This window comes from Alosa alosa, chromosome 12, assembly GCF_017589495.1.
Source record: "Alosa alosa isolate M-15738 ecotype Scorff River chromosome 12, AALO_Geno_1.1, whole genome shotgun sequence".
Taxonomy (NCBI): domain Eukaryota; kingdom Metazoa; phylum Chordata; class Actinopteri; order Clupeiformes; family Clupeidae; genus Alosa; species Alosa alosa.
The window spans coordinates 34,635,123-34,658,869 of record NC_063200.1 but is presented as its reverse complement, the minus strand read 5'-3'; the positions used below and the strand labels follow the sequence as shown (position 1 = coordinate 34,658,869).

General features: G+C 40.0%; 1 protein-coding gene across 1 annotated transcript in view; it reads right to left on the bottom strand.

Moving 5' to 3' along the window:
• scamp1 (secretory carrier membrane protein 1) overlaps positions 1 to 23,747 on the bottom strand; it is a gene marked incomplete in the record, with an annotated part of 81,287 nt that overhangs the window by 47,258 nt on the left and 10,282 nt on the right. Inside the window, 3 exon segments of the mRNA XM_048258316.1 lie at positions 1,200 to 1,311; positions 6,291 to 6,401; positions 8,752 to 8,829. Of these exon segments, the coding sequence (XP_048114273.1) occupies positions 1,200 to 1,311; positions 6,291 to 6,401; positions 8,752 to 8,829 (301 nt within the window).

Here is a 23,747-nt window from a genome sequence, read left to right as displayed (position 1 = left end):
CAGAAATATAGCTGCTATAAACTGAAATAAATGCTACAGCAGAAGTGCACTGCATGCACACAACATTATAAAGAGCATAACAAACAGAAAATACATAGCTTTACTTTTCATATTGAGAAAAATGCACAAGTGTGCAAAATGTAGCCTAGGCCCAGAGCACATTTCAATGAAATGCATAACAAACAGAAATAGCCTAGTCCATATTTCCCTGTTCAGTTCACGTGTACAGTGTGAGTGTAAACAATGTTTAGCTTGTAGGATAGATTAAAGCTTAAACTTGAAGTGCTTTGGTGATATTTTAATTCCATGTTGACTAAGCAGACACCGGTGCCGACATGAGTGCACTGCCACTTGCCACACACATCAGTGCTGAAGTTTTTAACTGGCAAACACTGGATGAACAATGGATTTTATGGAGCGACGCCGACCAAATAGAACTTAATTGTGATTTACACAGCAGCAAAGTGTGAATGGAATCTAATGTAATTGAATGTCGAAAGCAGAGTGCACCGCACTCATGTCGACATCGGTGTCCACAGCGCTTTAACTCAGCTGACCGGGAGTTCAGAACTGCGTTGGTGTTCATTATCTCCATGACTACAGGAGGAGGACTAGGCAGAACCCTACTAGGAAGCAAAGTTCTTAGAATCTTTGCTAGGAAGTGTCTGGCAGTTTGAGGACAAGAAAGGGTGCATCAAAGGGCCAAAATAGTAGCAACCAAAGAGGATTGTTGAAAACAGAACAAGTGACAGTGTAAAATAAAAAATCTTTGGCTGCACGTGACTAATGCCTACTACTCTTTGGCCGGCTCACAAGCCCAAACAAGTGTGTGCCTATTGTTTTGTTTCCGGTTTAGCTAGATCCGGTGTGGTGTTGTAGATTTTCTAACGTTACTAGTTGTTGCAACAGCATGTGAAAAAAAAACTACAAAGTTTGCTAGGCCAAAAAGAACGTTAATCTCACGATAAAAAATAGACGTCATTAAAATGGGTTTGCGTTAACGCCGTTAATAACACGTTTAACTGACAGCACTTAAAAATATCGGTTGGGGCATGGTGGAGTTATTAGACTGAATGTCATCGGTACTGAAGTACAGAAATTAGAATGGAGTGTATACAAAGGGCTAAGCTCATTTTTACTTGCAATTTAGTCAGTAAACATATTATTTATGGTCAATGTGTGTAGGTGCTTGAGCTCACCTCCTGAGGCACTAAGAGACTGCATCTCTCTCTCCCGGCGATCCAACTCTGCAGCCTTTCTTTCCAGCTCCTCCTGTCTCCTGAGTAGTTCAGCCTGAGCTCGTGCCTGGTCCTATTACGTCAACATAAAAGACATTTAAGGCTGTTTTCATACCCATTTTGTTCGGACACCAACAGGCCTGTTGAGCGAGAGTTGTGGTCAAAACAGCAACTCGTTTCTGTTATACTTGTTGACAATAAAGTTCGGGAAGTTTACCTCCTGTGTGATAAAGTGTCCGGAGTATCACAATATGTAATCGGCACCAATGATACAACTGACGACACCTGACAGCTGAAATAGGCGCAGTGTGTCTGGGCCTTAAAGGAGAAGTTCGGTGTGATATTGACTTAGTGTGTTGAAACATGATAGAGTGTGAACTTTTGTCTCATAGTTCATCTCGGCTTGTCCCCTGCACTCAGAAATCTGGCGCTAGTTAGCCGATGCTACCAACAGGTTTTCAATGGGGGTGCCTCGGGCATCGGGCTAGCCATGCAAATAAATCACCATTTACGAGGCTCAAAGTAGCTCCACACTTCATTGGTAGACTTCTGAGGGCCCTGACATTTAAAACGAGACATTGAGAACTTTGAAAAAGCACTGGTAGTTTATTTACAAGACGATTTATACAGACAGTACCTTCAGGAAGTTTACCATTTGGGGATCAGATTCCAAAAATAATTCCAGTATGACATGGAAACACATGTATAAAAAGTCATATCTAGCTTTGTTAGGTGACACTGATATTAATATTAGCTGTGCTAGATAGACTTGCATGCATACTACAAAGGCACTGGGTCATGTTGTGTAAGGAACATGGTACTGCAAATAAACGGAAACATAGCCTACATTGCAGAGCTCATATTCTGAACACTAAAAACTAGAATAACACCCCTTGTCAGGAATGTAGTGGAGGTTTAACACACCTCCTGAATTGAGAAATAGCATTTACACACCTCTAAATTGCATTTATCCACCTTTAAATAGCACACCGTTCATAAAACAATTCTAAATTAAGGTTATGTCGTTTTACAATTGTCTATAGTTTCATATTGTGTTTCATATTGTTGAACCGGGCCTGCGCAGCAAAGTTTATCCATATTGCGCTACATTATGGTGTCGGTGACCAATCGTCTTGCAGCAGTGTTAGCAGGAAGCATCAAAGATTAGTCACACCGCATGTCATGTAAATGAGTTTGGATAATGAATGGATTTTTAAAATGGATATACACCGATTTCTCAACAAGGCACACCGTTGACCAGGGCTTGAAAACGAAATTATTTTTCAAACGTTCCGTTCCGAACGGTTCAGGTAGGCCTATGTTTAACGTTTTCGTTCTTGCATGTGTTCCGCCACCAACATATCGGTCCTGAACGGTTCGAACATAAAAATATCGTTAGTTCTTAAAGTTCCGGCAGTGTTTGGCGGGCCCATCAAGTCTATTTTTGTGGACTTTACCTTAGAATAGACATACTCATTATTTCCCCTTGATTTAGCCTATACCGTAGCTATGCCCAAAAATAATAAATCACAGGCGGCATCCAAAAACATTCAGATGGGCTATCCATCCCATAGCCTACAGACTTACTATAGGCCTAACCTATGCCTATAAATAATTTCTTATCAAAAATATTTCTGGATACGTGCTAAACTCCTTACCTGGTTGTAGCCTAAGTTTTATCCATATGGAGATCTTCAATGGCTATAATTCGAATTATAGCGCAAGCCTTTGAAGATCTCCATATGGATCCAACCCTGTTTATAAACGAACCTGTCTGTTGCTGACAAGGCCTATCTCAAATTTCCCGTTTAACTCTTCTACATAGAATAGGCTATAATTGCGCAAACATTTCAAATCCCGACTTTAAAAGCGACAAAGGCGTGGACAGGCAAAATAGGCTATTACGCATAGGCTACAAACAATTTCCAAATCAGTTTCAGTAGCCTACGCTTCTGAGCTGGCCTAAGATCCAAGTGGCAGACGGATAGGTTACATTACAACAGCAAGACAAAATATACACATTTGGACCAAAGGTCCATTTATTCGTTTTTTTTTCTTTTCAAACTGCAGAAATCAAATTATTAGGCTGTTCGCCTACAGTAGTTGGCTACATAGCGACTTGTTAGCTCACATTAACAGTGTAGATGGGTGGATGACAAATAAGCCTGAAAAAAGGAATTTAAAAAAACTTCAAATATCATCCCTAAAAAGTGTCTATATGTGTTGCTGTATCTCTAAACTTGACTAATATACATTTTTTTTTTCAAAAAAAAAAAGTGAAATATATATTTATATGTCAATTTGTCATGTTAGTGCCTAAAATTGTCATATGGTGTGGCGTGAAAATAATTTGAAATAAAATGAAAATTAGATACTTTTTCTACTTTAATTTATGTCACTGTACATTTTAATCATGTTTGCTTTGATTTGCAACATTTCCTTGTGAATATTTAGAAGAAAAACCTAAAATTTAACAAGTTATTTTGTCAAGGTGGAGAATGCTCCTAAGTGTAACCAGATATTTTAGCTTAATTCTGATATTTCTTGTAAGAACTCACTCAAAATTCTTGAGGTTCTTGCAGATACCATTTCCTTTGTGTGCTATTGATGTTTTAATGATTTTTCAATTATAAAGTCTTTTTGTGACATTATTTAATGTCACACCAAATGACATGGTGTCACGCCATATGATGAACTGCACCACTCCACCATGTGTCAGAGCAAAACAGGGTTTTAATGACAATAAAATCATTAACAATGAATTTTGAAGTCACTCTATGAATGGTGTATCGTGTAACAGCAAAATAGATGAAAGTTTAGTATTTATTTTTTAAACTTACATGGCATGGTAACATAAAAGAAAAAAGTATGAGAAATATGAATTGTACAGATACATTTTTTTCCCAATTATCACAGATTTAACAAAAAACATATAATATCTGAATTTAAAACATGTTTTACAAGAACTTTTATGTAAAAATGCAATTTGGTCATCACGGGTGTGACAGAAATGTCATATAGTGTGACTTGAAAAAACTGTCACACCATATGATGCAGCGTCACACTATATGGCATTTTGACAGTTAAGCTAATTTTCTAGACAGTTAAATACAGCTAACTATTATTTAGCATGCAACTGACCACATGGCAGCAGTGCTTTTAAGAATTCATGAAGAATATTTGTGGAAAATAGCTACTTTTTTAGGCAAATGATGTCACACCATAAGACACTAAAATTTGGCCCGCGATTGATGATGTCCAATTCAAAGCTTTTTATATAAAAACCTCCCATTAGCCTATGGAATCAATGGAAGAAACGGTTGGTTTAATGCATTCTCTGGCATTTAAGCCACTGGTATAGTAGCAGATAATCAGGCAAGTCTTATTTAAATAAACTCCTGGTGCACTTACAAACTTTCTAATGCCTCGTTATTGGACTAAAGGTCATAGTTGTACTACAGCAGAAGTTTTAAAACTGGATACCATTAAGGACATTATTAGTGGGGATAATTTACGAGATAAAAGTTGGTTCCATCACCACTGCAGAACATCATTAAGCTGACAGCTACTCGACCAGGGTTCGACCAAGGGAAAAAAGGTTCTGGGAGGGTGTTTGGCTGGGTCATGGTGCAAAGGACCCTAGGGTGAAATTACTCCGAACCATCGCTTTAATTATATTTATGGCGATAACAATAACGGTATTTTTTTATTTCCCTTTCCTGGTTTACTATCTTTAACAATTTCAATGGGAAGGGTGGGCCTGCTTTCGTGAACATAGCACGGCGACACAGAGATTTTCCTCCACGGTGCTGAGCCGATATCTGTATTTTGAGATGTTGTTTCATTTTGACAGGTTTTAAGCTCTCATTCGCCAGAACATCGCCGCAAATCACACATTGTGGGTGGTCGAGGTTATCTTTAACTTGGCAAGTGAATCCATATTTCAGAAATTCTTCCTGATAAAGCCGACGCCTCGTTTGTTCGTTTTTATTCTCACCGGCCTGTAGACTTGTCCCATCTGAGGATCGTGGAGGAGTAGACACACTGGTAGATGCCACTTCCGAGCTTTTGTTCAATTTTTTAAGCAGCCATCTGTCCATTTTGGCTAGTATGCTACCTATGTCTTTTGTTTTGTTTTACTTAAAATAGCAGGAACAAGTTGAGTTTGCGTAGAGGGAGCAGATAGTTTCATTGTTTTCAGCGGACCAGTAGCCCATAGGCTGAACCAGATCTCATTGAAAGACGAAAACATTTCTCTCTCTTCTCTTAACTGCGTGTAAATAAGAAAAAGGCAGATTCCCCCAATATTACAATATTATACTTTGTTTCACCTGGCATAATAATAATAATTTCAGACTGAATACAAAAAATAATTGGCCACCCCACAGAAGTTTTTGGCGACCCCTAGTTTAAGAATCACTGCCATAAAGCATTGTAAACACATGCATAAAGGGTTATTCATAGTATTCAAGTATTCATAAAGCCTCATAATTATCAACATAAGTCTACTTAAACATAATTATGACTGCACTCATAAAGCATTATGATGATGTTCTATAAGCCCTTACAGCTTGAAATATCACAATGCACTATAAAGCTTATTTTACGCAGTATAATACAAAGCATTATAAACACATTGGTATATGATCATAAAGTATTAATAAAGCCTAATAATGTATGACATAAGTCTATATAACTATCTATACATGTCATGACTGCACTCTAAGTGTTATGCTGTTATGACATAAGCCCTTGCTTGAAGTATCACAATGCACCTAATTAAGAGTTACAATCCACCAGTACATACTCTAGGTAAAGGTGAGATATGCACATAATACCTAATGAAAAGCACCACGACAGACAATAAGTAAAGTGGTATAGTTTGTTTTTATCAAACCGTTAAAGGTGTAGAGTAGGCACATGTCTTGGTGAGTAGTATGTTTCCATCACAACAGGAAACTGTAAAGTAGCTTGGCATATACTGCATCCTTTTAGGTATCTGTGGTTCTGATTTTTGTAAAAAAAAAAAAAAAAAATTTAAATCACATGTACCTGTGTCTGCTGTGGCTGAGAGTAGGCAGGTGGCTCCTCTGTAGGTTTCATAATGGCTGGCTGTGTGTTCGTGGAGGGAGGCACTGCTTTGGGGATGGAGCCAGGTGGACCCTTCAAAAATAAAAAATAGGGTGTTTGATCCTTAAATAATGGTAAATATGTGGTGGTTTTAGAGCTGAACAAAAAAAAAAAAAAGTCCTAATGTAAGGTTAGTTTAAAAGCTTTGTCCAAAGCTTTTAACTTCACTGTATAAGTATATTTTAGAGTTTTCTTATTCAGACTTGCCTATAGATAGAGTGTGGAGGACAGACTATCCTGCTTTGGATGCAGAATTTGACTACTATGAAAATTACATTTGAATCCTATGAAAAAACCTTCCCTTGTTTAATTCTTAAAATCTAAAATTATACAGTTCTGGAGAGAATTACAAAAAAGAAATTTTTCTGATGTCATACTCAGTGATGGGCATTAGCTTGCTACTTGTAGCGAAGCTACTAGCTTAACTACATTTCTCAGTAGCTTGGTGGTAGCGTATTTTTTGACCATGTAGTGCAGTAGCTTTTACAGAAGCTATTCTATTCAATGGATCTGAACAACATGACACGTTTGTCCAACTAAATCGGAGAAGAGATGTAAACTTGTAAGACAAACTAATTTTTCATGGAACAAGTTGAAGCAACAAAATTGCGCTTGCAAAGATGTTGGTGGTAGAGTTTGGTTTCTACTGCGTGGTTATAAAATAGGCTGTCAATATTTTTTGCCTTAGTTTTTACTTGCACATGGTGAAGATAAATTGACTGGGTAGCCTAATTGTACTTTTAAATGTAGCAGCACAATTTCAGCCAAGTGGAATTAAACTGGGATAATCAAGAGAAGGTTTTACAGGCAAAAATACACCAAACAATGAAGATGCAAGCATGCATGCACGCACAGTTACATAGTGTATTCCTTTTCTATTGTACTTGAAATATAGTTAAGGAGGGCAGCCGTGGCCCACTGGTTAGCACTTCGGACTTGTAACCGGAGGCCGGTTCGAACCCCGACCGTCGGTTTGAACCCCGACCAGTAGGAAAGGCTGAAGTGCCCTTGAGCAAGGCACGTAACCCCTCACAGCTCCCCGAGCGCCGCTGTAGCAGGCAGCTCACTGCGTCAGGATTAGTGTGTGCTTCACCTCACTGCTCACTGTGTTCACTGTGTGCTGAGTGTGTTTCACTATTTCACGGATTGGGATAAATGCAGAGACAAAATTTCCCTCACGGGATCAAAAGACTATATATACTTACTTATAAGGAGTTTTGAGTTGATCCTGCAAGCTTAAGAAATGCCCAAATTGAGCATGCCCATGGACCATTTGCACTCTCTCAGTACCTGCCTTTTGTTATTATGTGGTCTTTTTTCTCCAAATTGATTTTGGAGCTGTCAGTAACAATCAAGGGTTATTGTATTTTAATTGGACATATGCTATAGCCTACATGTGTAAATAACTAAGTTACTGTATCTGTTTGACTGAGTTATATTGGCTAGGCCATTCAAATAGCACTGACTTGGCATGAAGCTGGTTCACTTTTTTTGTTTATGTTTTTTTTGTTTATGTATGTAAAAATACAAAGTAGCTTCTGATGTAGTAAAATACTTTTGTGAAATGTATGTAACTTAGCTAGCTACATTTTGTCTAGAGGAAGCTTCTGTGTAGTTAAGCTTCATTTCAACTGGTAGCTTAGTTCACTACATTTTCTAAGTAGCTTGTCTATCACTTGGCATCCTACAGTTGCTGAGTGACATTCGAATGAGTTGACAGTCATTTTCAAATTTGCAGTGGTCTCCTAATTTTGAATATGACCAATGACTGATATCAGAACATAGTCATGCACCTCAAAACTTAATTATTCTGCTGGAGAAAGTTTTTATTAGATTGACACGAATAGATCTATTGAATATATAGAGCGATTTAAAAACTATTATGTATTATTGTAAAACAGAATGTCTTATGGCACAGGAAATTAGCATCTTGTTAAGATTAATCAAACAAGGATAAGGAGGGAATATCTAATATGAAATACTCATGAATTTTCAAATTTTCAAACAAATTCAAGGTTTAGGAGGTTTAGGAGGGAAGGAGATAGGATGGCAAGGTTAGGGGTGGGATGGAGAGGAAAGGTCTGAATGGGAATAATTCTTTCTTTGTTTTAGAAGAGGACATACACCGGTTGATGGGGGGTGGGGGTGGATCATTTAGGGTGGAGACAGTGAAGATGAGCCAAGCTGAATGTTGATCTGTTGTGGAATAGCTGTATTAGCTGGGAATAACAAGAGAGATTGAGCTGAAAGTGTCAAAATCTAAAATGAGAAATTGGAGAAAAGGACTTTAAATGGATTCCTAATTCTAACACCTTAACATCTTATTAACCTGGCAACTGGGACTCTGACTATGTGTGTGTGAGTGAGGGCCAGCAAGACTTACCGGCTTTGTATCTGTGAAGGGGTTATATTCCTCCAACCTAGGGGGAGCGTTTTGTGTTACTTGTGTCACTGAGGGATCCTGTAAATAAAAGTGATAAAAGTAGACTTTATTGGTGATAATCTTATATGGCATCCCTCCCATTAATTGGCCAACATAGCTACATTAACACAGTGGAAAATAAGATTGTTGGTTATTCTCTCTCCTGCCTTAGTACAGATGTTGTACTGTCTGGTGCTCCAAAGGATGGCAGTTTTGTAGCAAAAGCCAAATCATTTAGACCGAGTACAAACATCTGTTACCTTCTCTAAAATCAACATGTACAGTAGTACTCACTTAACCAACATCACTTAACCCAGGGGTGGCCAAACTACGGCCCGCGAGCCATATCCGGCCTGCCACACACTTTAATCCGGCCCGCCGAGCATTTAATTAGGTTATCATAGGCTGCTTGCTATTTTTTTCCAGTGATAGACAACGTTGTGGTTAACTTCACTGCAAACTGCTTTTCACTGTTCTTAGGGAAAATGTACAATGTCGATGTCAAAACAGCAGGTCACATAGAGATGATACTGTAATCTCCATTGTAGCAGATCTAACTTGAACATTATGCTACTCCATTTCATTAGGAAGCGTGCACGAGAGGGAGAGAGAGTGGCAGGTTCCAGCTGGCTTGTCATTGTTGACAATTGATATCTCCTTTTTATAAGAAACTTTTAAAATGAAATCCTGAAAGTTCCTAACCTGACCCTAGCCAGATGAATTTCGCTCCGCCTAGCTCCACTCATCCATCTGGGACCAATCCATTGAAGTGTTGCTTCAGAAGGCTGGGCCTAATCAAAAAATGCTTGCATATGATTGAATAAGCCACTTGTCCGTCATCCATTGACGTGCTACTTCAACCACTCACATCGAAGCCAAGCCGTGACGCTGATAACAGTCTCACGGTCGCTTCTCCCATGGAGGTATTATATATAACTGGAGAGAGTGACTAAATCCCGCCCTCCATACAAATAAATGGTGGAGGCTAGGCTAGTAAATCCGGCCAATTCATAGTCAACGCCATCTTGAACACTGGGGTTCGGATCCAGCGCCAGTCGGCTCTGACCATCGCCAAGTTACAAAGCTGGAAATGACGATGGACCAACGTCGATTTTATTGGATATTCTGTAAAAAGAGAGTCGTCCTCCAGTAAGAGGGTGGCGATAATGCACATAAAGTCCTTGCCTCATAACAAGAAGAAGAAAAAGTTGCTCGGGAACGCGCATGGAGTCCAAGTGGAGTCGCCCTGAAGCGCAACTTCATTTCATTGGATAACACAGCAGCTCTAACTAAGAGCGGTCTGCCTGCTGTCCTGCTGCAAATATGCATTCGAACATTACGTGAAATATCCGTAGTCGAACTATAAATAAACTATTCGGTTTTTAGTGCCAAATGTAGCGCATTTTTACAGTCTATGATTAGTTTGTTTTTTATTTTATTGTTTGCCATCTCATTGTGGGTGCTCTAAACATATTCTAGCGTTGGCCCATGACCAAATCAAGCCAATAATAGCCAGTAGCCACAATAATGACTGGAGCCAGAGCCCTCAATAGCCACCCTGTTTTAAATATCATATTGAAGATATTCAATATTATTGAAGATAGTATTGAAGATAACGCACAGAACGGTCAGCCTGAGCGGACAATTACGTCCCCAACTCGTCTAAAATGTGGTGTCTTTACTTTGAGTTGTACACCGCAGATGGTAAAGTAACGGTTAAAGAGAATGTTGTCTGCGGACTCAGCAAAAAACAGTTTACTTACGCATCCACGACATCCAATCTTCGCGCTCACCTGTGGAGTTACCATCCAAATGAGGCAGCGGTGTCAGAGGCACAGTAGACGGCCAGAGCATCGCCTGGCGTCCAACATCGTATGATTGCATACTTTCCGTAAATCCTAAATTATGTTCAGGGTCTGCTTTGGCTGCAAAGCACAGGTATTTATTTGAGGTAGGCTTATTCGAGGCAGACCTTTATTTCTTACATTGTACGTTATTGTGAGACATGCGTTTTGTTTGGAGCGGCATACCAGGCCATCAAATGCAGATGATTTTCGGTTTTGGTGTGGGATTTAATTTACTTTTTGACTTTTATTATATAGTTAAATGTTGAGACTGATGGGCATTTAAATCTAGAGGGTATTTGATGATTACTGTAAAGTTTCATGTAGTTGAAAAAGTGTTGGGATTTCCAGCTGTTTATTGTGAGACAAGGCCTTTCCTTCATTCATTGAACGTGCGCTGTGCTCTAATGGAAACCTTATTGCATAGCTAAGTAGCCTAAATTGAGTTTTTTTTAATTATGCATGGTTCACTTTTTATTAAATTCGTAGGCTGGAATGCCTCGCGGCAATAATTGTGTTTAAATGTAGTAGCCTAGTGCTTCAGCCTCTGGTAAGCTCCAAAGGGGGCGGCTATACAGTAGGTTCAGAGCAACGTGTTGGAGACCCATGGTGTAACGAGACAAGGTCTTTATGCCGCTGTTGTGCAATTTATTGTTTTTAATCATGTTTAGGCTATGTTTGTTCGGGACAAACAACAACGAAACAAGATCAATACAATTTTCTTTATTTGTTTATTTGTCATATGATGGATAAACAACCATAATATGCACGTCTTCTCATAGGATCCTCAAGAAATACGCACTGAATAACGTTTGGCTGTAGCCGCCGGATAGGTACCCGCCCACCAACATGTAGCCAAGATGAGAGCTCGTGCCCAACACGGATTTTTTAGTGCATGGAGCTGGTTCCAAATGCTCCATGCAGCGCCATATTTGAAAATGGCGTATGCTAACATGCCGAAGCTAATCTGCACGCTCTTGACCCCCTGGCTTCTCCACTACGTCACATCTATGAAACTCCCGCCCTGCGTCCTGATTGGCTGAACCATAAAGTCAGTTGCAGAAATCACTCTCAATGGAAGAGGTCCCAGATGGATGTGAGTGAAGCTAGGCGGAGCTAAGCGGAACGAAATTCATCTGGCTAGGGTCAGGTTAGAAAGTTCCCACTACTGAACATTTATAAACTGGGTCATTCCATGTCAAATCACCCAGTGGCTGACAGGACACCCTCTCAAAAAAAAATCAGAAAAAAAAAAAAAAAAAAAAAAAAAAAAAAAAAGAAAAATCACAGGTGTTTGTAGACCAAACCTATGCATAAATCTCAAATAGTATACCTGTATCACTAATGGTTCCAAAACTACAGCCCTTTGAAGTTTCAAGTCATTTTAAGAATCATGGTGAAAAACAATTTTTGTTAAACTCCCAACATTATTGGCTCTTTTGGTATTTCACACACATTAGTGAAACTATGTGAATAGAAGTATATTTTCCTGTGAAAATAAAAAATCCAAACAAATCAGGTGTATCTTGTGTAATTCCCCCTCTGCATGGCTATAAATTCAGACAGACAAAGAGCATCAAGATGGAGATCAGTACTTTGTCTCCATGTGATCTGGGAAAGAAATTGGAAAATGAATAATAAAAGGAACATATTCAAGAAAAAAGGGGTTTCTAAAATTCAGTGCATTGTCAGATGCAGAAAAAACAATGCTAACGAGTTATCTTCTTTTTATGAATGCCACTTGGATCCACACAAGCCCTCATACCTTGTTATGAATACTTTCATGTGATGGAAACACACATGGTCATCTTCATCAAGTGAAATACCTGATCTCAACTGAAGTAACGCTTCAATCTGACAATGCACTGAATTTTAGAAACCCCTTATTTCTTGAATATGTTCCTTTATGACATTCATTTTCCAACTTCTTTCCCAGATCACATGGCGACGAAGCACTGATCTCCATCTTGATGCTCTTTGTCTGTGTCTCACAGAGGACTGCATACCATAAGACTTTGCCTAACCAGCTAGCTAGTAATTATTAAAGTACGCACAGGCACTGATAGGTTGAAGCTGGTGTAGAAAACTTGTTACAAAGATGGCAATTATGCTAAATCTTCTTGTTGCATGTATGATGACGCATGCTGACGCATGACTGCACTGCAACCTACAGCAACAATCACATAGTGAAATTTGCTGACGACACAACTCTGGTGGGTCTCATCACCAAGGGCGGCTCAATACAGGTTGGAGGTCGACCATCTGACCACGTGGTGCAGGGACAACAACCTCCTGCTGAACGCCAGCAAGACCAAAGAGATTGTTGTTGACTTCGGGAGAGGTCACACCCAACACCTGCCACTGACCATCGACGGTGCTGTGGTGGGAGAGAGCGAGCAGCACCAAATTCCTGGGGTGCACATCAGTGAAGACCTCTCTGGACCACCAACACTGCATCACTGGCGAGAGAGCTCAGCGCGCCTGTACTTCCCTCGCGAAACTCAGGCGAGCAAGTGCTCCACCAGCCATCATGACCACATTCTACCGAGGCACCATTGAGAGCATCCTCTCCAGCTGTATCGCTGTGTGGGGCGGAAGCTGCACTGAATACAACAAGAAAGCCCTGCAGCATAGTGAACACAGCTGGAAGGATCATTGGTGCTTCACTCCCCCCTGAAGGACATTTACACCACCCACCTCACCCGCAAAGGCGACCAAAATTGTGAGTGATGCAAGTCACCCCGCTCACAATCTGTTTGATCTACTGCCCTCTGGGAAGAGGTACAGAAGCCCAAGGCCCCCCGACTACCAGACTCACCAACAGTTTCATACACCAAGCTGTAAGGATGCTGAACTCTCTCCCTCCTCTCCCCCTCCACCCTCAGCTACATAACATCCTGGACATTGGACCCACAATGGCCGCCTGCACTACTCCACTTGCACACTTGAACACTTGCACACTTGTACACTTTACAACTTGGTGTTGTTGTCCTGAAAACACAACACTTCTGCTGCTCTTACATAACTTGCACCACTATGCCACTTTCTTTATTACTTAGGTCAAACAGAACTACCCAAGCCTTTTATTGGCCTGACTTTGCACTAGTATTTTATTGACTGTCTATGCACAATTTCAACCAAATTTTGCTGCTCTTATTTTTTCATTATTATATGTGCCCTCTTATTTACTTATTTACTTACTTTTTTGTTTACTTGAATGTTATGTTTGTCTGTGGACTTAAATTGGTAAAATATGTCTTGTCTTCACCGTGGGATAGTGAGAAACGTAATTTCGATCTCTTTGTATGTCTGGAACATGTGAAGAAATTGACAATAAAGCTGACTTTGACTTTGACTTTGATTATGACCAGTCAGTCATGTGTGTATAATTTACTTGATCAGTTTATTTTCTCTAAATAAGATTTATTTATGTGTAGTATGTTGTTCATGCTGCAATAATTATTTGGAGCAATTCAACTATGAACCATAAACTGTGTGATTAGATTGGATATGTGCAGCAAACAAGTGACTCTCTTACTCTTACATTGACTTCCATTGTATTAAAAGAGCACCACATGTGGTGCAAAGTGGTACTGCAGATCCAGTACAAATTCAGTGGATTTATAGACAATATTTTTCAAAAATCTTATTTCAATGAAGAAACTCAGCAACAAGTCCAAGTTTTGGGCAGATGATCCTCACATTCAGAATGATTTATGGTAAAATCTAAAAAAATCCTGTCAACTGTCCACGTGGTTAAATGAGAAGATGAAAACAGGCTTTTTGAAAATCAAGCCCAATTAAAAAAAAAATGCTCTGAAAATATGATAATGATACCAACCAAAGTTAATGCATGGACATGGCCTTATAATCCATATACGAGTGGGAAAAAAATCTGGGGCCGTATTACAGAAACTTCCTATCTTAACTCAAAAGTTAAGATAGGATGAAGACAAGATAAGATTTTCCTCAATTTGGTATTACAGAAGCAAATCTTAACTAAACTTAGGAATCCTATCTTATCTCAGTTACGAAATCCTAAATAAGCAATCTAACATCGACGATCGACTTTTAATGACTGTTACCTAGCAACTAACGCAACGTTATCTCGCGAAGTAACTTTTGCCTGCTGCTACAAGTCCTCAACTCTCGTCCGTCATCTGCCACATCGTTATGGATGCAAAACAACGTCGTGCTTTGAACTTCAAACCGGATGAACTGGAGGTACTAGTGAGTTGTGTTGAAAAATCTAAGGACATTTTATTTGGAAAATTTTCCCCAAACATTACAAAAGAAGCGAAGGATAGGGAGTGGGAAAAGATAGCAGGTACGGTATCCGCCGTAGCAGGTGTTAGCAGAGACGTCGAGGCGATTAAAAAGAAAGTATGCACCCTAACAAGTCAGACCAAGAAGAAGGCGGTTCTGGTGGCCAAAGACCAGAAAAAGACTGGGGCTGGATCTTCTTCAGTGCCTCCTCTAACAACTGCGGAGACTCGAGTCCTTGGTCTCGTCAACAAGGTGAATTATGAAGGTAAGAATAGGTGGTGTTGCCTAGCCCAGGGGTTCCCAAACCTTTTCACGACAAGGCCCCCCAAATACCACTAGGTTCTGGCCAAGGACCCCCTTGGTGTGTTACTAAACCCATCAACAATACTACGGCAAATGTAAAAATACATTAAGCTAATCCTAATAATTATTTTAGCCACAGGCACTTCGGGATGGAGCATACCGTGTGTAAAAATTGCATTTGGGGCTTTCTGCTATATGAGAGCTATCACTCTACTATTATTCCCAGTTATTATCATGGAAAATATAATGTTCAGATATGCGACAAATTATTATAATGGCATTGTATTTTTCAAATGTATTTATTTGTTGCTTTTATTTTTCCATCCAACTTGCTGAGGCCCCCCTGGCACCCTCTCGCGGCCCCCGGCCCCCACTTTGAAAACCACTGGCCTAGCCTACCTGTCATGTTCTCTGTAGACTATCCCTAACGTTACTCTTAGCGATCTCATAGTTAATTACTTTACCATTAATCATATTTATAGCCTACAATAGCAACAGACTGCTTCTGCACGTGTCAAGGAACAATTTTTGAAGTCTTTTCTGTCAGAAGCCATCAGATAAGTAGCCTGGGAGCACCCATGCTGCCTTTTACTTAGTTTGGCGTTAGCAGAGTACCAGACTAACTTAGGCTAGGCCACCTGACATTCCTTAGCCTGACAAACCATCCAAAACCACGGTAAAACAATTAGCTGTGGCTTGTGTGCATCTACATTAGGCAGTGATGTTTGTAGATTAAATCAGTAGACCCGTGAATGCTAAATACTTTTAGTTGCAGATAAGCTGTAGGCCTATCTGTCTTTTTCTTTGTTGATGTCTGTGTGACTGCTGCTACAAGATTGTTTCATAGATTTGATCATCTCAGAATCTATCTATCTATCTATCTATCTATCTATCTATCTATCTATCTATCTATCTATCTATCCATCCATCCACATCAATTCATAGGCATCCCAGGAGGTCGGCCTTCAAGTGGAGGATCTGGAGACCATTCAACTTGTGGACTACACTGAGGATGTAGTGGTTGTTGAGGCAGAACCCCAACCTCCCCGTAAGTGTCCCACACACACACCTGAATGCAGTATCATCAACTTACAGTAATATGCACGCACGCACGCACACACACACACATTATGCACTTTATGCAATATGCACTGACAATTTCACTGCATTCTTTACATTAAAGGAGAATTCCGGTGTGATATTGACCTAAAGTGTATTGAAACATGATACAGTGTGAGCGTTATGTCTCATAGCCCATCTCGGCTTGTCCCCCCTGCACTCAAAATCTGGCTAGTTAGCGATGCTACCAACAGCTTTTTTCAATAGTGGTGCCGACGTCGGACTAACCATGCAAATAAATCACTGTTTTTACCCATTTACAAGGCTCAATGTATCTCCACACTTCATTGGGAGACTTCCGAGGGCCCTGACATTTAAAGCGAGACATTGAGAACTTTGAAAAAGCACTGATAGTTTACTTACAAGGCGATTTATACAGACGGTATCTTCCCGCGAAGTTTGGCGTTTGCAGCCATCTTGAATTTAGTCGCGATAAAGTGGGAGCAGCGGTAAGAATGAACAGGTATGATAGTGGGATCAGATTCCAAAAATTATTTGGGAAATGCATGGTTCCAGTTGCTGCTGCTGGAAGAAACTGGAATCCATGCATTTCCACTGAATTAATTTTGGAATCTGATCCCTATCATACCTGTTCATTCTTACTGCTGCTCGACTTTATCGCGACTAAATTCAAGATGCCTGCAAACGCCAAACTTCGAAGATACTGTCTGTATAAATCGCCTTGTAAGTAAACTACCAGTGCTTTTTCAAAGTTCTCAATGTCTCGCTTTTAAATGTCAGGGCCCTCGAAGTCTACCAATGAAGTGTGGGAGATATATTGAGCCTCGTAAATGGGTGTAAAACAGTGATTTATTTGCATGGTTAGCCCGGATGCCGAAGCACCACTATTGAAAAGCTGTTGGTAGCATCGGGCTAACTAGCCAGATTTTGGAGTGCAGGGGACAAGCCGAGATGGGCTATGAGACATAATGCTCACACTCGGTATCATGTTTCAATACACTTTAGGTCAATATCACACCGGAATTCTCCTTTAATAAGCATGCATGTAACAACTAAAATTCCTTGTATCCTTGTACTGTCCTGTGGACTGTCTTGCACCACTAATTAACTTGTCTTGTGCAACCTGCCCACTGTGCTGTGTACTGGCCTGTGTCACTGGCCTATTGTCCTGTGTCACTCATATTTATGTTTTATTTTATATTTATTAATTTCTCTCTGTGTGAACCTATAATATAGTATACAACTTGACTAAGCTAGATTCTCCTCTTTTCTTGCAGAAAAAAGACCAAAGCTACTGAAAACACTCTCTGACACCCAGGCCCTGTTGGCCATAGAAAGGGAAAAAGTGGAACTGATGAGAGAGCGTCTTAACATTGAGAGAGAGAGGCTGGCCTTGGAGAGGGAGAGATTCGAATGGCGTAAGGGGAAGGAATGTGCAGCAAATGCAAAAATGAAATGTAATGTAATTTACACTGTTTTACATATTTTGATGAATAAATTAAGCTTTTAATATAATTATTTGTGTATTTATTAGGGCCTTGCAAAGAAATCCTGGATCAGTTGATTCCATGTATTCAGCCCATTGTAATTCACCTCCCGCGCCTCTTCAGGTTGTTCATTTTCTGCAGGTTCTATCTCTGGTTCAGGGAGGTTTGCAAATCTGCACGTTATGTAGAACTGCAGTAGCTTTTATGAATAACACCACTTTTTCCGGAGAATACTGAAGGTAACCTCCACTGGTGTCATGGCATCTCCATCTGATATTGGAAAATATGTGTCAGGCTTATGGGTTTACGGTACATGCTTAATAGAACAGATAAGCCTACTTTAATGCAAGGTTCAATATATTATACCTGCTCTTCCAGACTCCAAACAGACGCTCCTGTCTTGCCCTACACTTTTTGTGTGCTTGATTGTATCTAATAACAGACAAAACAAAACAAAAACGAAATTGAGGAACCAAGCAAGGTTAGACTCACTGCATCAGAGTAATATTTTAAAAATTAGGCATACCGCATGTCTGCTGGTGTTTGTTCATCTCCCACTGGAGTCATTAGAAAGGGTTTTAATGGATATCCAGAATCACCAAGCAGCCAACCACTCACATTTCCTTCTTCCAGGTAAGTATTAATGTCACTGGAGATAATGAAGTTGACATTGGTGGACAATTAAAGATTTATTCTTTTCTATTCCATTCTAGTCTATTCTAAGTACATAAAGTTACAGTAGGCTATATGTGGATTGGGCTAGGTTAGAGTGACCACCTGTCCTACTTCATGTTCTACTGTTCAGCGATTTTGAACCTCTAGGCCTATCCCATGTTCCACTTTTTAATTTGACCAAGATGAAAAGTCATTTAGCCATTTTGATAGACTATGTATTATGGAGGTACACATACATACACACACACACACACACACACACACACATCCATATACACATACATACACACACACAGAGGGCTTTAGAGGTTCATGCTGTGCTTGATGCTGAGTCTATATGAAGTATACACAGTGAGCAAGAGTTTGTTTACTCGCTGTGTATACGTTTTTCTAGAAAGATCATACGTTTGGAATTGAACAAGATTAGGCCCTATGCCAAATAAATTGATGCCATTCATTACAAACATACTGGTAGGCCCTATTGATCAAAAGCAGGCTAAATTCACTTGTTTGTGCTAAACAGATGCCGTGGTGGCCTAGTATATGTGTAATTTCACAAACTAAGTCTCTCCCATGAAAATTTCCCTAGTTTTCTGTCTAATTTTTTGAAGGGGGGGGTGGTCACCCCATAGGTCAAATCTTACAGCAACAACAACAAAAAAAGGTGTGGCATGCCACCTTGTATTGAAGACGAAAGAGTCATGAGCTGATCCTGGCCACCTCGCTATCAAATGCCTTATGGTCATGTTGTGATCGCCTATAGCCTGGATATTGATGGCATGGTATCCTTTGCGGCAAACGTAGGCTACTTCGTCTTCAGTGGGGGCTTTGATTGGGAACAGAGATCCATCTACCAGACCTATGACACCAGGCATGTGAGAGTCACGGTAGAAAGCCTCCTTGATTTCTTGAAGTTCCCTTCCTCTTGGAAACTGTATGTAGCGAGCGGCTAGTCTACTTATTGCAGTTGCCACTTCTGTCAAATTTCTGGACATAGCCGACTGAGATATTTTTGCTAAGTCTGGCCATCCTTACAAATATTTTTGTTTGCAGTAACAGCCAAAAAAAAAAAAAAAATGGGTCGGTAGGTAGGTCAATATTTTTTTTTTTTTCAAGATTCAAAGTAAAAAAAAAAAATTACAATTTTGGTCATGGTGATTACGTGGGGAATGAATTTACACAAATGTGCATATCGTGGCGTAACTGACTGGGTTAGTAACCCGTGCCTTCAGGCACCATTGCAAACCTCATTCTGATGCAGGTTATATAGACCAGCCTTTCTCAAACTTCTTTGACCTGAGGCCCGGTCATGGCAGACTTTTGGGTCATAAGGCTCATCTACATGTACCCAGAAAGAAGGCTACAATAGCTCTTGGCCACGTTATATTGAAATTTGACTATACAATACTCAATGCTATACAGTGTATTATACAGTCTCTGCTCTGTTTCTAAGGAAGTTCCAAAAACAACGTCGTTCTATTAAGTTTAAGTTAAATAAATAAATAGCCTTCCAACAGGTTGAAGCGAGCTTTGATACCAACGTTATCGATTAGTTTCAGTTTCTCTCGGCGCGAGCCGCGATTGAATGAATGCTCATACCACCACTTAATTGTAGGGCTCCATGTTTAATGACATCGATAGCAGAAACGTTTGTTTTCTTTTTTCGTCGATCCGCGGTTTCTTGATCAACTGCGCAGCAAATTATCAGATGAAGCACCGGGCCTAATTTCACTCCACGACTCCGCGGACCAGCAGTCTCCATGTTATGGACCCATATTTTGAGAAATGCTGAATAGACCACAACCAATTTCAATACTCCGACCACGGTCACCGTTAGACTAGGGGAGAAGGGATGAGAAAAGATATGGCCACAGTTCTTCCAGAACTTCGTGCCAAATAAAAAGCGTTATCAGTTTGTGTGAATGAAACGAAGCGTAGGCCATAGTGTGACATGCATAAAACCAATGGTGTAGAGATGACGCCACAGGTTTTTTTTTTTAAGTGAGCCACGTTTGCATGTAGGCAATTTATATTCACAACACTTGGGCCTACTAAAAGAAATATTATTTTATTGCATTTGTATTGGTTGTTTAGAGTAAAAAAAACAATCGGTCGGTATTAACGCAAGTTTACAACCGGCAAGTCGGTCGGACTAAAAGGGGAAAAAAATAAATATTTGGGTCGGTTCTAAATTGACAGGGTCGGTCGGGTTACGGCAAACGAAAATATTTTTAAGGATGGCCTCTGCCACTTCGCTTTGAAAATCACCTTTTGCAAAGAAGCGAAGCGCATTTGTTAACTGTACCACAACCGGGAGAGCCCCGTGACGACGGGTAGGCCTCTCCAAAGCTGGGCGGAGTTGATCGGCTAACTGTAATATCATGCACAATAAAATAACAATAACAATAATAACAATAAAATACCTGCCATAACGATAACTATGTTACTAATTAGCCAAAGCAAGCCAAATTACACGTAGCCAAAGTGACAGCTGGCGACAGTGACAACACAAGGGTTATCCTAAAGTTAGGAAAGTTTATTTAAGATTTTTTGAGGTTAGGATGCTTCTGTAATACACTTTTCTTAACTTAAGTTAGGATAGGAAAATTGACTTAGGAAAGGTTGTTCTGTAATCGCATTTTTCTTAACTAAGACCCTAAACTCCTGTTACCATGGTTATCAGACAGTTAAGATAGGATTTTCAAGTTAGGAAGTTTCTGTAATACGCCCCCTGATGAATTTGTGTCACATACTTTTTCAATGAGAACCCTTAAAGGTGATGATGTCTTTTCACATAATGAATTTATAGCCATTTTCAGAGCTTTGCAGAGGGAAAGTACACAAGATATGTCTGATCCGATTAGATTTTTTATTTTAACAGGAAATTGTACTTCTATTCACATAGTTTCACTAATGTGTGTGAAATACCAAAAGAGCCAATAATGTTGGAAGTTGAACAAAAAGGATTGTTCACCACGATGCTTAAAATGACTTGAAGTTTCAAAGGGCTGTAGTTTTGCAACGATTAGTCATACAGATATACTATTTAAGATCTATGCATAGGTTTGGTCTACAGACACCTGTGAATTTTTTCAGATTTTTTTGGAGGGTCACCTGCCAAATGTTGCTGAAATTGGGTGATTTCACACAGAATGACCCCATAACGATAAAATACACTGAACAACGATAAACAAAGTCTCTCCTTGTGTTAATGAATGTGACGGTTAAAATTCGATGGGTTCTGATTGGCATTAGCTTTTTATCGTTCTGAAAATCGCTCTGAAAGTGATCCCCAACGATATCGTTCTTCATCTTGTTACCGTTATGGTTTATGTGTGAACGTCGTCATTCATATTAACGAGAACGTTAGTTATTTTAGTTATCGTTATCGTTCTTGGTGTGAATGGGCCTTTAAAGGTTGTATCAGCGATTTCAGGCCCAAAAAAGGCCCAAACATAAATAATCACATTCATCTAATCTTTCCTAACGATCCACTAGCTGCCCACCCCATAAGTACCCTGGAAATCCAGAGTTCTCGCGAGAGCACAATTTGAATTGTGCCCGCAAGATACTCTGGCCACGAGCAATGATCCAAATTTCTTCTATCTCTCGAGCGAGAGGGACCAATCAAATCGGTGTAGGGGGACAAAGGCGAAGCTACACTGATGACTGACACTGATGAATTGTTGTGATTGGTCGTAGCGTTATCCAACTGCGTGCAGTGAGAGTTTCAAATGCATGCTTGGTGCCGCCCCTCGAATTGGGCCATTTTCATTACTCGTGGCCAGACCCTTAATCTGAAAGATTCCAGGGTCTGGTTTACCAGGCTACCCCATAAGCAGGCCTTTAAAAAAACGTGTCTCTGTAGGCAGCCTAGGCTCTGAGATCTGCACACAAAAACAATTGCTACCAAAAAGTGTTGCCAACCACTCAAAGGCAAAATAAATGTGTTCCAACCAATATCGGTGTCACAATCCCTTTTAAATCTAGCATTGGCAATATCCCCTTATAAGGCTATGGAGCTACAACTGGGTCATTCCACGTCAATTCAACCAGGGCCCACGCACTTAAGTCTCTGAAAAAATTACCAGGTGTACCTATGTTACCCAGGAGACACACTGTAAAATTACTTTTATGTAAGATCAATACTTTCCAAGATACAGCCAGTTTAACAGGGGGAGGGGGATGTCGATTTTGTTCGGCCTCTTCTTTTTGTTGAAGTTCACAAGCCAACAGCGCAGGAACTAAACCATGTAGGAGGCTCAAATTTTGCATGCTGGTACATCAATAGGAATAGTACCAAAATCGTCACGTTTGGTCTGGATGATCCTGCATGGTCATAGCTGTCCCTCAAAGTTGATCAAAATTGTATTGGAGATTTTGGCTGGGCTCTGTTTAGGCCTTCAGAAGACATATTTGTACTCAACATAGGCTCTTGATTTATTTTCCTTACTGAGATAAGTAGAAACACTCTCACAAAAAGCAATGAACAGAAAATAAATTCCTTCAGGGTCTGAACAGCAATCTGAAAGTCTGAAAAATCATTTTGGTTCTCATTTTCAGAGCAACATCGTATCGTATCCCTTCTTTTTAAAAACACCAATTTGACTTGTCTTATGCAAATCTTTCTTTCTTACTTTCCACCCTGAACATGGGCAAAATGCACCATTGAGATCAATATGTTTTGTATAGAGTTACCACAGGTTACTCTATACAACCACAGGTGGCACTGTGGTAACACTATTTAAAACATATGTATTGTGACGTCGGCGCCGGACATATTTGACCAGGCATGGCAAAACCAGGCTCAAGTCGCAGAGACACAAGTCGCGAAAAACGACTTTGAAGGTTTTTTTTCAAAATTAGTTATTTTTGTTTATTAATTAAGATAATTACAACGAGGAAGAATCTCTCGGTCTGACAGTAGAGGAGCTACAGTGGGCAGTGCTTCGACTTGGCCAGCTTCACTCGCGGTCCGCGCGGCTTTAATTTGTATTTTTCCAGTGAGACGCTGCAACAACCCAAACAACCGGTAGATGGCTCAAGTGAGCAGGGTGTCTCGTAAAAAGAAATGGAGCCTGGAAAACCCTACACAGACTTCACTACAGACTTTAACAGACTGGTTTAGAAATAATTTAATAGCCAGAAATATGCCTGCCCTGCCCTAATAAAGAAATATTTGGTTAACTGCGAGTGAATCCCTTTTGCAGCGGTAGAAGAAACGCAGGACAAATTAAACATTCTGGTTTTCTCCGAGTGCAACGATGATAGACAGACATCATTTGGACAAAATATAGAGCAT